Source organism: Ovis aries, chromosome 11, assembly GCF_016772045.2.
Source record: "Ovis aries strain OAR_USU_Benz2616 breed Rambouillet chromosome 11, ARS-UI_Ramb_v3.0, whole genome shotgun sequence".
In the NCBI taxonomy this organism is placed as follows: Eukaryota; Metazoa; Chordata; class Mammalia; order Artiodactyla; family Bovidae; genus Ovis; species Ovis aries.
The window spans coordinates 8,714,803-8,729,687 of record NC_056064.1 but is presented as its reverse complement, the minus strand read 5'-3'; the positions used below and the strand labels follow the sequence as shown (position 1 = coordinate 8,729,687).

General features: G+C 40.9%; 1 protein-coding gene across 1 annotated transcript; it reads right to left on the bottom strand.

Annotated features, from left to right (window-relative positions):
* Positions 1–7,282: 7,282 nt before the first annotated feature.
* LOC101122288 (olfactory receptor 4D2-like) lies at positions 7,283–8,218 on the bottom strand. The gene has a single exon (XM_012185169.4). The coding sequence runs from the start codon at positions 8,216–8,218 to the stop codon at positions 7,283–7,285; it is 936 nt and encodes a 311-aa protein (XP_012040559.3).
* Between the last annotated feature and the right edge of the window lie 6,667 nt (positions 8,219–14,885).

Genomic DNA, 14,885 nt, shown 5'->3' with positions numbered 1-14,885 from the left:
TCAGCATCTCCCCTCAACCAGCTACATCATAATTTCAATATCTTGCTAACCCCAGAACTTGGAACAGCAACTCTGATATAGCACATGCTCAGTAAATATTGTCAAGTTAATGTATTAAGTAGGTAATGGAAGATTTTTAAAGTAATTTTACTTATCCTGTGTTCCCTATCTCACAAGGCCAGTGATTGGGTGATTGTTGGTTGTTGAAACTACTGGGCTTTACATGCAACCTGAAGCAGCTGTTTTAACAGTACATTCCCCACCCCTGTTCCAAATTACTTTGTGAGGCTCTCCTCCAACATTAGACTTAGTACCATCATGCCTATGTCACTTTTTTATACTCACCACCATTCAGCAGATGTTTCAAAGAACTTAATCACCTTTGGCAGGTATGAAAACCCTCAGGCTCTCACCTTCCTTCAACCCTGAATGGGAGAAGAGAATTCAGATCTTGCATTGCTCTAGGAGGTCCTCTCTATGAGCTTCAAATTTCCTGAACTCTGCCCATACCTCACACACATGATTCATGGCCATGACCCTGGGGAAGAGGGTATATCCTCAGGGAGAAATTATTGGACCGAGCTCAGGAAGTGGAGCTGAAATGATTCCCACTAGGGGCAAGGAACAGTGGGAGTTGTTAAAAAAGTATCTAAGTCTCTCAAAAACACTCACTGTATGGGAGGTCTACCTTGAGGGCAAAAAACTAAAAAAAATAAAACCAAAATTCAAAACACACACATACACACACAAACCAAAATGAAAGAAAAGACAACAAAAAACATTGAAAATTGTAGATTTATGACATGTAAGATTAGGAGACCAAGATTTGAAAAACCAGATTCTCTCAAAGTTTGTGGGATTTTTTGAACCTATTGTGTTAGAATCACTCAAGGGGATGTTAAACCTGAGAAATGCCCATGCAGAAAATTTTGATTTAGTAGATCTTGGATGGAGCTGGAGAATTCAAATTTCTAACAAGCTTTCAGGTGAGGCTGACACTGCTTTTCTGGGGCCACATTTTGAGAACCACTAACTTTGAGTTTCACTGCTCTTGTTGGCTACAATGAACAGTTCTTCTCACAGTATCACAGTAAGACAAGTGGTTTGATAGCTTACTTAAAAAAATTAATTGATCTTTACATGGACAACATCATAGGTTGGAAAATGTTTGTATACAACATTGGAAAAAAATCCTATGAATCTTATTTTGTCAATCAGGTCTCAAGGTTGATTCTCCGTCCATATCCAATTCTATTCCACCATCTATAAAACTCTAGTACTCTTTATATGGGCTTCCCAGGTGGCGCTAGTGGTAAAGAACCTGCCTGGCAGTGCAGGAGACGTAAAAGACTTGGGTTCAATCCCTGGGTTGGAAAGGTCCCCTGGAGTAGGAAATGGCACCCATTCCAGTATTTTTGCCTGGAGAATTCCATGAAGAGAGAAGCCTGGCAGGCTACAATCTGTGGGGCTGAAAAGAGTCAGATACAACTGAGTGATTGAGCACTCAACACAACAACACATACATTTTTAGGTTAACATTAGTTAACATGATGGAAAGTTATCCTTTTTAAAGAATATCTTCTTGGACTCTAAAATCACAGTGGATGGTGACTGCAGTCATGAAGTTCAAAGACACTTGCTCCTTGGAAGAAAAGCTATGACAAACCTAGACAGGTTATTAAAGAGCAGAGACACGACTTTACGGACAAAGGTCCATATAGTTAAAGCTATGGTTTTTCCAGTAGTCATGTGTGTCTGTCAGAGTTGGATCACAAAGAAGGCTGAGCACTGGAGAACTGACAATTTTGAACTGTAGTTCTGGAGAAGTTAAAGAGGAGAGTGAAAAAGTTGGCTTAAAGCTCAGCATTCAGAAAACTAAGATCATGGCCTCCGGTCCCATCGCTTCATGGGAAATAGATGGGGAAACTGGAAACAGTGGCTGACTTTATTATTTGGGCCTCCAAAATCACTGCAGATGGTGACTGCAGCCATGAAATTAAAAGACGCTCACTCCTTGGAAGTAAAGTTATGACCAACCTAGACAGCATATTAAAAAGCAGAGACATTACTTTGTCAACAAAGGTCCATCTAGTCAAGGCTATAGTTTTTCCAGTAGTCATGTATGGATGTGAGAGTTGGACGATAAAGAAAGCTGAGCACTGAATAATTGATGCTTTTGAACTATGGTGTTGGAGAAGACTCTTGAGGGTCCCTTGGACTGCAAGGAGATCCAACCAGTCCATCCTAAAGGAGATCAGTCCTGAGTGTTCATTGGAAGGACTGATGTTGAAGCTGAAACTCCAATACTTTGGCCACCTGGTGCAAAGAGCTGACTCATTTGAGAAGATTCTGATGCTGGAAAAGATTGAGGACAGGAGGAGAAGTGGGCGACAGAGGATGAGATGTTTGACGGCATCCTTGACTCAGGGGACATGAGTTTGAGCAAACTCCGGGAGATAGTGGAGGACAGGGAAGCCTGGCATACTGCAGTCCATAGGGTCTCCAAGAGTCAGAGACCACTGAGTGACTGAACAGCAAGAAGAATAGGAGAGCAGTGAGAGTTAGGTCTGGGTACATTTCATGCTTAGGATACAAAAAATAAGACATATATTCTCTTCTCAAGGAACTCACAGACTGGTGGGAAATCTAAACCCAGAAACACATATTAATAAATGCTTTTCTAGCTCTACTAGGGCAATGCTCAAAAGTTAAAAGACTGAGAAACCAACCATGACTGAAAGAGAAGGAAAACTTTGGAGAGGAGATGACATTTAAGCAGAAGTAAAGTACAAGTGTGTTAGGCATACAGAGGAGGGAAAGTGCGTATCTGGCAAAAGAACAAAGATCCACAGATGAAATGGTACAGCATATGCTCCATGAGCCCTGAAAGCCTCAACGGAGCTTGAGCACAGGAGAAGCGGTGGGGCATTTAGGTGAAGAGCAGACAAAGATCACTCTAAATAGTGTTAAGAGACCAGTCTCATACATTTAGGTTTTTACCTTCAGAGGTGTGGGAAGACAGTGGAGGATATCACATGGAAGAATGCCCTACAGACAAGGGCCTCCATGACAGCAGGGAGGAGGAGAGAAGGGAGAGCTGAGTGGATGGACATAATGGTGTACAGCTCTTCTGTTTATTCAATTCTGTTCAGGAAAGACTGAATGAAGGCAGTTAGGGGCTTATAACTGTTCTGTGCTCATGACTAGTCCATCCCAGCTTCAAAATTATTAAAGATGTGAGTAGGGTGGAGATCTGAAGGAGGAAGGGAAAAGGAAATGGGAGCTAAGAAAGACAAGGATTAAAAGGTAATTAAGAAAAATCAGGAGTGAAAGCCAGTGAGCCACCAGAGACACACAGTTCTCTGATATCAGGACACGGGTTCAGTGAGTCTGTGGTGCTCTTGGCCTCTCCCTCATGAGCCAAGATGCCTCCATGCTTCATTATGGTGTGTGTCCTCACACATCTCATTCAAAACCTGGAGGGGAGGAAAGGGGTAGGGGGCAATTTCTTTATCCTCCTTCATCTCTTATCTCTACTCATGGAGAAGAAACCTTCTCCAGAAGCTACTTGGCTAACACATTTTTTGTTGTAATTTTCAATCCTGGATCAGATACACACGTCAGGAAGCCTGGCTTCTAAATGTTCTAGGAAAGTGCACACTTATGTTTGGGGACAAGCAAGAGGGAGGTGGTTGGGAATAGCTTTGGGTAGACCCCCAAGAACAAAGTCATCTTCTTATAAAGCACCTGGAATAGAGAATGAATATGATGCATCAGAGGTAAAATTGTGAGGAATGTAAATGAAAGAACGAGTAAGAATTTATTCTCTAAAGAAGTACTGACCCGTCACTCTCCCTACCATACCATAAAATTTGAGCATCTAAGACAAAGACAAGAAAGCAAGATTTTCCTTTGCAGAAGCAGTAACTCCAGAAAAATAGACCTCCATGTTTTGATATTCAGGTGTCCCCCAGTAAATAGCGGATATCCACCTGAACCTCTAAGATAAAGTCTAAAAGCTTTTATATGAAAGTGAAAGTGTTAGCCACTCAGTTGTGTCAGACTCCTTGCAACCCCTGGACTGTAGCCCACCTGGCTTCTCTGTCCAAGGAATTCTCTAGGCAAGAATACTGAAGCTAGGTTGCACTTCATTCTCTAGGGGAATCTTCCCAACCCAGGGATCAAACCTGGGTCCCCCTCATTGCAGGCAAATTCTTTGCTGTGTGAGCCACCAGGGAAATGCTTTCATATAGAGATGTACAAATTTATATTTACTGCCTTGTTCTTAAGTGTAGATAGCCAAGGATCAATACGAGATTAAGGAAGGCCACGGAGACAAAAAGGAAAAACCAAATAAATAGGAAAATGAATGAGAAGTAAGCAGAAATGACATAGGAAACATAAGAAAAGTTTATATAAGTAGTCCATGGGGTCACAGGAGTTGGACATGTGATTGAATGGCAACAACAGTTCAACAAGAAAAAGGCAAAAACCCAATTTTCCAAATAGGCAATGGAATTGAATATACATTTATCTAAAGAAAGTATTTAAATGCCCTATGATAAATAATGCTCAACATGAAATGATGTTCAATATCATCAGTAATTAAGGAAATGAAAATAAAACCCATGTGATACTATTTCATGCCTGATAGGATAGTAGTAGTAATAGCAGTAATAAATAACAAGTGTGAGAATGTGAAGAAATTAGAAACCTCATAAGTTCCAATGGGAATGCTGCTATAAAAAACACTTTCACAGTTCTTCAAAGAGTTACATGCAGAATTAACCACATGATCCAGCAATTCTACTCATTGGTATATACTCAAAGGTTCTGAAAATAGGTATTCAGACAAATATTTGTTAATAAATATTAGCAGTAGCCCTTACAATAGACAAAATGAGGAAACAATCAAAATGTCATTCAACAGATGAGCGGATAAGCAAAATGTACCGTATCCAGACAGTGGAATAGTATTCAGCCATAAAGAAGAATGGGGTACTATTCAGCAAAACCAAGGGGAAACTCTTTCAGATCTAATGAGTCTAAAAAGACACGACAGCTAAATGCAACACATGGCTTCTCACCAGATTCTCTGTTTATCAGACTTTATTGAGAAATCTGGCAAAACTTGAGTAGAAACTAAATATTATACTCTATCAATGTTTGTTTTATATTAGTTTTAATCACTGTATGGCAGTATTGGAGGAAATTTTCTTTGTAGGAAATGCATACAAATATTAAGGAGTGGTGGGCATTGGGTTGGTAAATTACCCTCAATCTTTCAGGAAAAAAAATCTACTATACTTACAAATTTTCTGTAAGTTTGAAGTTTCTCAAAGAGTGTAAAATGTTTTTAAAGTTAAAATTTTTAAAAAGTTAAGATAGAATTTGGTAGAATATCATGTTATCCTCTGGATAAGAAACTATTTTTTAAAATTAGATATTAATATGAGCTAGCTGAGCTTCCCCAATGGCTCAGCAGGTAAAGAATCTACCTGCAATGCAGGAGACATTGGAGATGCAGGTTCAGTACCTGGACTGGAAAGATCCCCTGGAGGAGGAAATGGCAACCCACTTCAGTATTCTTGCCTGAAAAATTCCATGGACAGAGGAGCCTGGCAGGTTACAATCCAAGGGGTTTCGGAGTCAGGCAAGACTGAGAGACTAAACACACATTAGCTAATACTAAAATAAAAGATTGATATACCTGATTACATGAAAACTAACACCAAAAATAAAGAAGACGAACCATAAACTGGGAGAAGGCATTGTAATAAATATAGCCGGCAATAAATCAGCAACCAAATTACACAGGCACTCCTATACTACATAGAAACAGTCAGTAGAAAAGCAAACAAAGCATTCATGGGAAATTGCGTACAATAAAAAGTGTGGAAAGAAATATGATAGAAATACCAACTTCTCCACAGTGAAATATTTATATCCACTTTAATCGGCACTTCCACTTGCAGATATATGACCCAAGCCCCTCAACAAAACAACAAGTAGAAGAATACTCAAAAAAGCGCTGTTTGCAACAGCAAAAACTGGGAACAATCCCTCTAAGCTTATCCTCACAAAGGAATATTATACAACAGAGCAAATGAATAAACTACAGACAAAAAGAATAACATGTATCATTTAGAAACATAATGTGGAGTGGAAAAAAGCAAATCCTGGAATATTATATACAATGTAATATTTGTATGAAGCTCAAAATAGCAAAATAAAACAATATGCTGATTATGTTAAAATGTGATGAGATTATTTTTATAAGCAATGGAATGATAAACATAAAATTCAAATAAATGGTTTCATCTGGGGAAAAGTCATGTGATGGAGAGGACCTATAGGCAGGTATAAGCTAGTGGTACCCTGTGGTTCCTGAATTGAGTATCATGTACATGAATATTCATATTATATTACATAGTGTTTTGAAATCGCATGTTTTACATGTAATCTTTTGCTTGTAATAATCATTATACTATACTAAAATGTACAGTGAAAAAGCGTGACTTGAAGTGTTATTTTCAACTTGAAAATAACATGTAATTCCATAGTCCACTCAATGTTATCTCACAGTTTTTATATATGACTCATAATAAAACTGGGAGGCTTGGGATCAGATATTAAGATCAGTGAGTTTGTTGATAAGAAGTTATGAGTTCAAGAGAAGGCAAGTGTCTCATGCAAGGTCATCCATTTGGTAAGTGATGGGTTCAGTTCAGTTCAGTTCAGTTCAGTTGCTCAGTCGTGTCCGACTCTTTGCAACCCCATGAATCACAGCACGCCAGGCCTCCCTGTCCATCACCAACTCCCAGAGTTCACTCAGACTCACGTAGTTCAGTAGTTAGGGTCTCCAAATTAAAGCTTAAGACTCAGAATCCTGGGCAGTCTCCAATAATCCAGTCTCACACCAAAATGAGGTACTGAGAAAGAGGTCAAAATACAGAAAACAGAACTGCTCTCCTGGGGAAATGCTATCATTCTAACAGGAAACTAACTGTCCACCAAGAAGGCAGAAAGGAGAGTGTGGCTTGCCAGAATGTTTCCACGACAATAAATGTTGCTGTCATTGGAGTGTTCAAATCATCTAACACAAACAAAAGTAAGAATTTACCTTTTTCCTCAAAATCTGGGTAAGCTGCTTATTTTCAATAGGCATTCACTTTTATGATGACCCTTATAACACATACACAAGTTATTGAAGAGGCCAGTTACAGCAGCTCTCTCTCCTAATTATCAATGGAAAATAAAGCCAAAGAGAAGTGACCCACTATCACTCTCTTTTACAAAGCAGCCAGCGCCTCCCTAATCTCTTCACTGCTGCCTGCATCTCCTGGTTCCTCAGGGTGTAGATCATGGGGTTGAGCATGGGGGTCATGACCGTGTGGCTGATGGATACAGCCTTGTCCATGGAGAAGGAGGTGAAGGGCCGGGCATAGAGGTAAATGCTTGGAATGAAGACCATAGACACCATGATGATGTGGGTGGTGCAGGTGGAAGCTGCCTTCCTCCTTGCCTGCCCTGAGTGGGACCTCAGCATCACCAGGATGACTGAGTAGGAGACCAGGAGGAGGAGGAACCAGATGACATCCAGCATCCCACTGTTGGAGATCACGAGGAACTCCAGGACAGAAGTGTCAGTGCAGGCGAGTCTCAGCACTTGGGGAACATCACAGTAGAAGTTATCTAGGACATTGGGGCCACAGAAAGGCAGTGGGAGCATCAGAGCCAGTTGGGAAATGGAATGAATGAAGCCTCCCACCCAGCTTGCCACCACCAGCCCAGCACAGACCTGAGTGTTCATGATGGTGACATAGTGAAGGGGCCGGGAGATGGCAACAAGGCGGTCATAGGCCATCACTGAGAGGAAGAAGACCATGGCACCTCCCAGAAAGTGGAAGAAGAAGATCTGGGTCATGCAGCCCTGGTAGGAGATGGTCTTCTTCTCAGAGAGGAAGTCCACCAGCATCTTTGGGGCAGTGACTGAGGAGAAACAGAGGTCTATGACGGCCAGGTTTCTGAGCAAAAAATACATGGGTGTGTGGAGCCTGGAATCAGAGCTCACCGTGACCATGATGAGGAGGTTTCCCATGACAGTGGTTGTGTAGACAAGCAGGAACACCAGAAACAAGAAGAGGTGGAGCTCGTGAGTCTGTGAGAGCCCCAGGAAGACAAATTCTGATACACATGTGAGGTTCCCTGGTTGCATGGTGTCTTCTCCATACACGTGAAGAAAACACACCACAGACAGAGATGTATTAGTGCTCAGGGGCTCAAATTGAGTTCCAGTTCTAGATGATGGACATTTTTATGCAGATCATAATTCCAGATACTGATTAAATGGCCTTGCCTTTGGAGCATGTACAAGTTGGTGCTGAAATATATATTCACGCTATATCAAAAAGCCATCCAGAGACACATACAGGCTGCTTTTTAAACATTCTGTGTAGTACAGTGATGAGAAGATGTTTGGAGTCCAACAGACTTGTAGTCAAATCAGAGCTTCTTATTCTTGAGATTTGACCCAGAGTAAGTTATTCAAGCTCTCTGTCTCAGTTTCCACAACAAAAATGTTGTCTCTATGGACTGTCTAGGAGATTAAATGAGATAACATATAGGTTCCTTAAATAGTACCTGGAATATTACATGGTAATCACTCTCCTCTATGTAGTGTCCTACTGTAAAGATCCCTTGCCTCCTTCCAAGTCTCTAATACATTTTGCACCAATCATTTCTCGTGTAACAGCTAACACATCAAAATGTTAAGGAACTTTTTGTCTCTAGGTTTTTCCTCCCCAATTCAACCATAACGTGCTACTGACATTATGTCTTGATTCACAATTTATTTGTGCCCTGCAGTGCTCACGCTTTGTGATAGTCAATACTCAAAAAGCATGTGGTGTTGACTCTGGGTGGGTGAACAGCTATAGGGAATGTCCCCTCTCCCTGGTGTAGGTGGTCCCTTACTGGATGAAGCCAGGACATATATGGTGTGTGTGCTGAGACACGAGGAAGTGGAGAGAGATTCTCTAATTAAAAACAGGTGGTGGATACTGTATGAAGGGGATTGGAAGACCTTTAATAAAAAGCCCAAGAATTTATAAAATGTTACTGAATACAAGAGCAGAAGACACGGGAAGATACTGAAATAAGAGAAATAGAATAGACAAAGGAACAAAAAGGAGAAGATTAAGATTAAGGGGGAGGAAAGAAAGGGAATGAAAAGGTGGAGGGGTGGGAGATGGAAGGGAAGAAAGGTGAAGGTTAGGGAGGTGAGAGATAGAGGTGACAAGTGAGGGTTAAGTGGCTTCTGCACTCCCCTGTCTTGCCTCACTCCCCTCCTCTTGCCTCCTGCAATCCATTGTCCATCAGAGATCATTTTAGTCTTATCCTTGCGCTTCCATCTGCCTCCACTCTTGTCTATATACTATATCACTGTCAGAGAGATCTTTCCAAACTCATATTTGATCACCTGCCCCCATCATTATAATCTTTTAATGAGTATTGAGGGCCCACAGCTTAAAACTCAAATGCTTAGAAGTGACCTAACATGATTTATGGGTTAATTCAGGGTTGAAACACATGCTTACATACATGTGACTCCCTCTTAGTGCGTCACACCAAGTTCTAAAATGTAGGTTCCATCTACCCTTCTCATCAGTATCCCTGTTACCCAGGAACTGGTTGCTGTTCAGGGAATTCATAGTCTATCACATATGTCATATATTCAGTTGCTTCTGTAGCTTTGGAAATGAATTCTCTTTCCTGAAATATATTCTACAACTTTCTCAACCTAGAAGTCCTCAGATATCACCTTCTGTCTGACTCTTTCTCCATTTCTCCCATGCAGAATTAATCCCTCCCTTCTCAGGGTTCCAATAACATTTTATAAGTACCTCTAATATGGCATTTATCATTTCTTTTCTGTTGTCTCTTTGAATTAGATTTTAAATTTAATTACTCAGTAGCCCAAAAATATATAATAGCAACTCTGATTTAGCAGTTGCTCAAAAAACAGTTGGCTATCCTAATGTATTAGGAGAGTTACATGATCTTGTTCAGTGTGACCATGTGGAGAATTCTGCGGTGTATTTCTTTATCCTCTGTTCTCAACATCCTCCCTCTAAGTCACAGGACCACGTTCTCACTTGGTTGTTAAAAGCCTGGTTTTGCACATGCAACTTGAGGAATCTGTTTTCAGAGCCTCATTTCCTCTGCATTACTTTCTGAGGCTCCCTTCACACTTTGGATTTCCTGCCATCAGTCTGTGTTCTTTGTTTATTCTCTGCACTCTCCAGCAAGTGACTCTGGATCCTTCTTACTGTATCCACAGGTGAGGAAATCCTGGTCTCACCTTCCTTCAGCCAGACTGGGAGAGAGTCTCCAGGTCTTCCATCTTCTTGCAGATCCTTTTTCTCCAGCATCCGTTTCCCAGTTACTGCCCATACATCGAGTATGCAACCATGAGTGTGACTCTAGGGGAAGAGGAGATATCCTTGTGAGAAACTACTGGACTCGGCTCAGGAGATAGGGCTGGGCTGACTACCACTTGGGGGAAGGGAGCAATGGGAGTTGTTAAAAAGTTTCTCAGTGTTTCAAAACCACATATTCATTAAAAGTTATTCCTTGGGGACCAAAAGGACCAAGGACAATATAATTTTATAAACTTGTAGAATACAGGATTCCTTGGTCAAGATCCAAAAGTACAGGAATCTCTTCAAAAGAAACAGACTACTGGGAGTTTTAGAAGAACCCATTTCTTAGACCAGTGATTCTTACCTTTGAGACAGTGACTTGCAGAGCTTGTTAAAAGATAAATCACTGCGCCCAACCTCTAGACGTTCTCAATCTGTTGGCCCATGGTAGGGCCCAGAATTTGCATTCGTAACAAGTTCTCAGGTGATGCCGATCCCCTGTTACAGGGACCACACTTTGAGAACCACAGACTTGCTCCTCAACAAACTTTTTTCTCTTTTCTGGAATCTTATGGATAACTGCCCAATATGCTACTGGAGATCAGTGGAGAAATAACTCCAGAAAGAATGAACAGATGGATTCAGAGGAAAAACAACACCCAGCTGTGGATGTGACGGGTGATAGAACCAAGGTCCAATGCTGTAAAGAGCAATATTGCGTAGGAACCTGGAATGTTAGGTCCATGAATCAAGGCGAATTGGAAGTGGTCAAACAGGAAATGGCAAGAGTGAACGTCGACATTCTAGGAATCAGCAAACTAAGATGGACTGGAATGGGTGAATTTAACTCAGATGACCATTATATATACTACTGTAGGCAGGAATCCCTTAGAAGAAATGGGGTAGCCATCATAGTTAACAAAAGAGTCTGAAGTTCAATACTTGGATGCAATCTCAAAAACGACAGAATGATCTCTGTTTGTTCCCAAGTCAAACCATTCAATATCACAGTAATCCAAGTCTATGCCCTGACCAGTAATACTGAAGAAGCTGAAGTTGAATGGTTCTATGAAGACCTACAAGACCTTTTAGAACTAACACCCCTCTCCCCCCAAAAAATGTCCTTTTCATTGCAGGGGACTGGAATGCAAAAGTAGGAAGTCAAAAAACACCTGGAGTAACAGGCAAATTTGGCATTGGAGTACAGAATGAAGCAGGGCAAAGGCTAATAGAGTTTTGCCAAGAGAACGCACTGGTCATAGCAAACACCCTCTTCCAACAACACAAGAGAAGACTCTACACATGGACATCATCAGTTGGTCAATACCGAAATCAGATTGATCATATTCTTTGCAGCCAAAGATGGAGAAGCTCTATACAGTCAGCAAAAACAAGACTGGGAGCTGACTGTGGCTCAGATCATGAACTGCTTATTGCCAAATTCAGACTTAAATTGAAGAAAGTACGAAAAACCACTAGACCATCCAGGTGTGACCTAAATCAAATCCCTTATGATTATGCAGTGGAAGTGAGAAATAGATTTAAGGGACTAGATCTGATAGACAGAGTGCCTGATGAACTATGGACAGAGGTGCATGACATACTCCTGGTGTTTCTTGACTTCTTACTTTTACATTTCAGTCCCCTATAATGAAAAGGACATTTTTGGGGAGTGTTAGTTCCAAAAGGTCTTGTAGGTCTTCATAGAACCATTCAACTTCAGCTTCTTCAGCATTACTGGTCGAGGCATAGACTTGGATTACCGTGATATTGAATGGCAAAGATGGGCTCAATAAAGGACAGAAATGGTATGGACGTAAGCAGAAGATATTAAGAAGAGGTGGCAAGAATACATAGAAGAACTGTATGAAAAAGATCTTCATGACCCAGATAATCATGATGGTGTGATCACTCACACTCACCTAGAGCCAGACATCCTGGAATGTGAAGTCAGGTGGGCCTTAGGAAGCATCACTACAAACAAAGCTAGTGGAGGTGATAGAACTCCAGTTGAGCTATTTCAAATCCTAAAAGATGATGCTGGGAAAGTGCTGCACTCAATATGCCAACAAATTTGGAAAACTCAGCAGTGGCCGCAGGACTGGAAAAGATCAGTTTTCATTCCAATCCCAAAGAAAGGTAGGGCCAAAGAATGCTCAAACTGCCACACAATTGCACTCATCTCACACGCTGGTAAAGTAATGCTTAAAATTCTCCAAGCCAGGCTTCAGCAATACATGAGCCGTGAGTTTCCAGAAGTTCAAGCTGGTGTTAGAAAAGGCAGAGGAACCAGAAATCAAACTGCCAACATCTGCTGAATCATAGAAAAGCAAGAGAGTTCCAGGAAAACATCTATTCCTCTTTATTGACTATGCCAAAGTCTTTGAGTGTGTGGATCACAATAAACTGTGGAAAATTCTGAGAGAGATGGGAATACCAGACCACCTGATCTGCCTCTTGAGAAACCTATATGCTGGTCAGGAAGCAACAGTTAGAACAAGACATGGAACAACAGACTGGTTCCAAATAGGAAAAGGAGTACATCAAGGATGTATATTGTCACTCTACTTATTTAACTTATATGCAGAGTACATCATGATAAACGCTGGACTGGAAGAAGCACAAGCTGGAATCAAGATTGCTGGGAAAAATATCAATAACCTCAGATATGCAGATGACACCATCCTCATGGCAGAAAGTGAAGAAGAACTAAAGAGCCTCTTGATGAAAGTGAAAGAGGAGAGTGAAAAAGTTGGCTTAAAGCTCAACATTCAGAAAACTAAGACCATGGCATCTGGTCCCATCTCTTCATGGCAAATAGATGGGGAAACAGTGGAAACAGTGGCTGACTTTATTTTGGGGTTCCAAAATCACTGCAGATGGTGATTGAAGCCATGAAATTAAAAGATGCTTACTCCTCGGAAGAAAAGTTATGACCAACCTAGACAGCATATTAAAAAACAGAGACATTACTTTGTCCACAAAGGTCCATCTAGTCAAGGCTATGATTTTTCCAGTAATCATGTATGGATGTGAGAGTTGGACCATGAAGAAAGCTGAGCACTGAAGAATTGATGCTTTTGAACTGTGGTGTTGGAGAAGACTCTTGAGAGTCCCTTAGATGGCAAGAAGATCCAACCAGTCTATTTTACAGGAGATCAGTCCTGGGTGTTCACTGGAAGGACTGATGTTGAAGCTGAAACTCCAATACTTTGGCCACCTGATGTGAAGAGCTGACTCAGTTTAAATGACAAGGATGAGATGTTGGATTTCATCACCGACTCAATGGACATGAGTTTGGGTAAACTCTGGGAGCTGATGATGGACAGGAGGCTTGGAGTGCTGTGGAAAAACTGAACTGAACTGATGGATAACTGGCTTGATTTTCCTTTACTTCTAATTTTAAGCCTAACTGATCTTACTTAGAAATAGTCATAGATGGACAAATATATACTGTCAATACAATGGAAGCTAACTGCCTGTAAACCTTGCCCTTTATTTTGTGAATCAAAGCCCTGATACTGTTTTACCATCCATCCCAAGTGTAACTAGATCATCTATACAGTAAACTGATGATTCTTTATTCATCTATTCTAAGATCTGTTAGATCCATCATCTAAAGAATAGATGCATTCTTTACCTGTGAACTCATACTACCTCTAATACAAGGATTCCTACAGGAAACCCACATATTTCTCATTATGAGGAACTGATCAACACTGGAATTAATTGGCATTGTAACCTTGATGTGCTGTAAAAACTTTCTTATTTCTTGGAATTGTCTGTTCTGCATAGGACTTCCAGATTGGTCTGAATTATTTCACTGAAAATGTTTCTTCTTGGCAAAATAGAGTATCTGCCTTTGGTAGATAAGAGTACAATGTGAAGTTCTTCCACATACAAGTGAGATAGATTTAAATTGAAAGAGACACATGTACCCCAATGTTCATCACAGCACTGTTTATAATAGCCAGGACATGGAAACAATCTAGATGTCCATCAGCAGATGAATGGATAAGAAAGCTGTGGTACATATACACAATGGAGTATTACTCAGCCGTTAAAAGAATTCATTTGAATCAGTTCTAATGAGATGGATGAAACTGGAGCCAATTATACAGAGTGAAGTAAGCCAGAAAGAAAAACACCAGTACAGTATACTAACACATATATATGGAATTTAGAAAGATGGCAATGATGACCCTGTATGCAAGACAGCAAAAGAGACACAGATGTGTAGAGTAGACTTTTGGACTCTGAGGGAGAGGGAGAGGGTGGGGTGATTTGGGAGAATGGCATTGAAACATGTATACTGTCAGGTAATAAACGAATCACCAGTCTATGTCCGATGCAGGATACAGGATGCTTGGGGCTGGTGCACGGGGATGACCCAGAGAGATGTTATGGGAGGGGGTTCATGTTTGGGAACGCATGTACACCCGTGGTGGATTCATGTCAATG

Bases quoted from the DNA above. Each gene is read 5' to 3' on its own strand.
- LOC101122288 (XM_012185169.4), bottom strand. From the start codon at position 8,218: ATGCAACCAGGGAACCTCACATGTGTATCAGAATTTGTCTTCCTGGGG.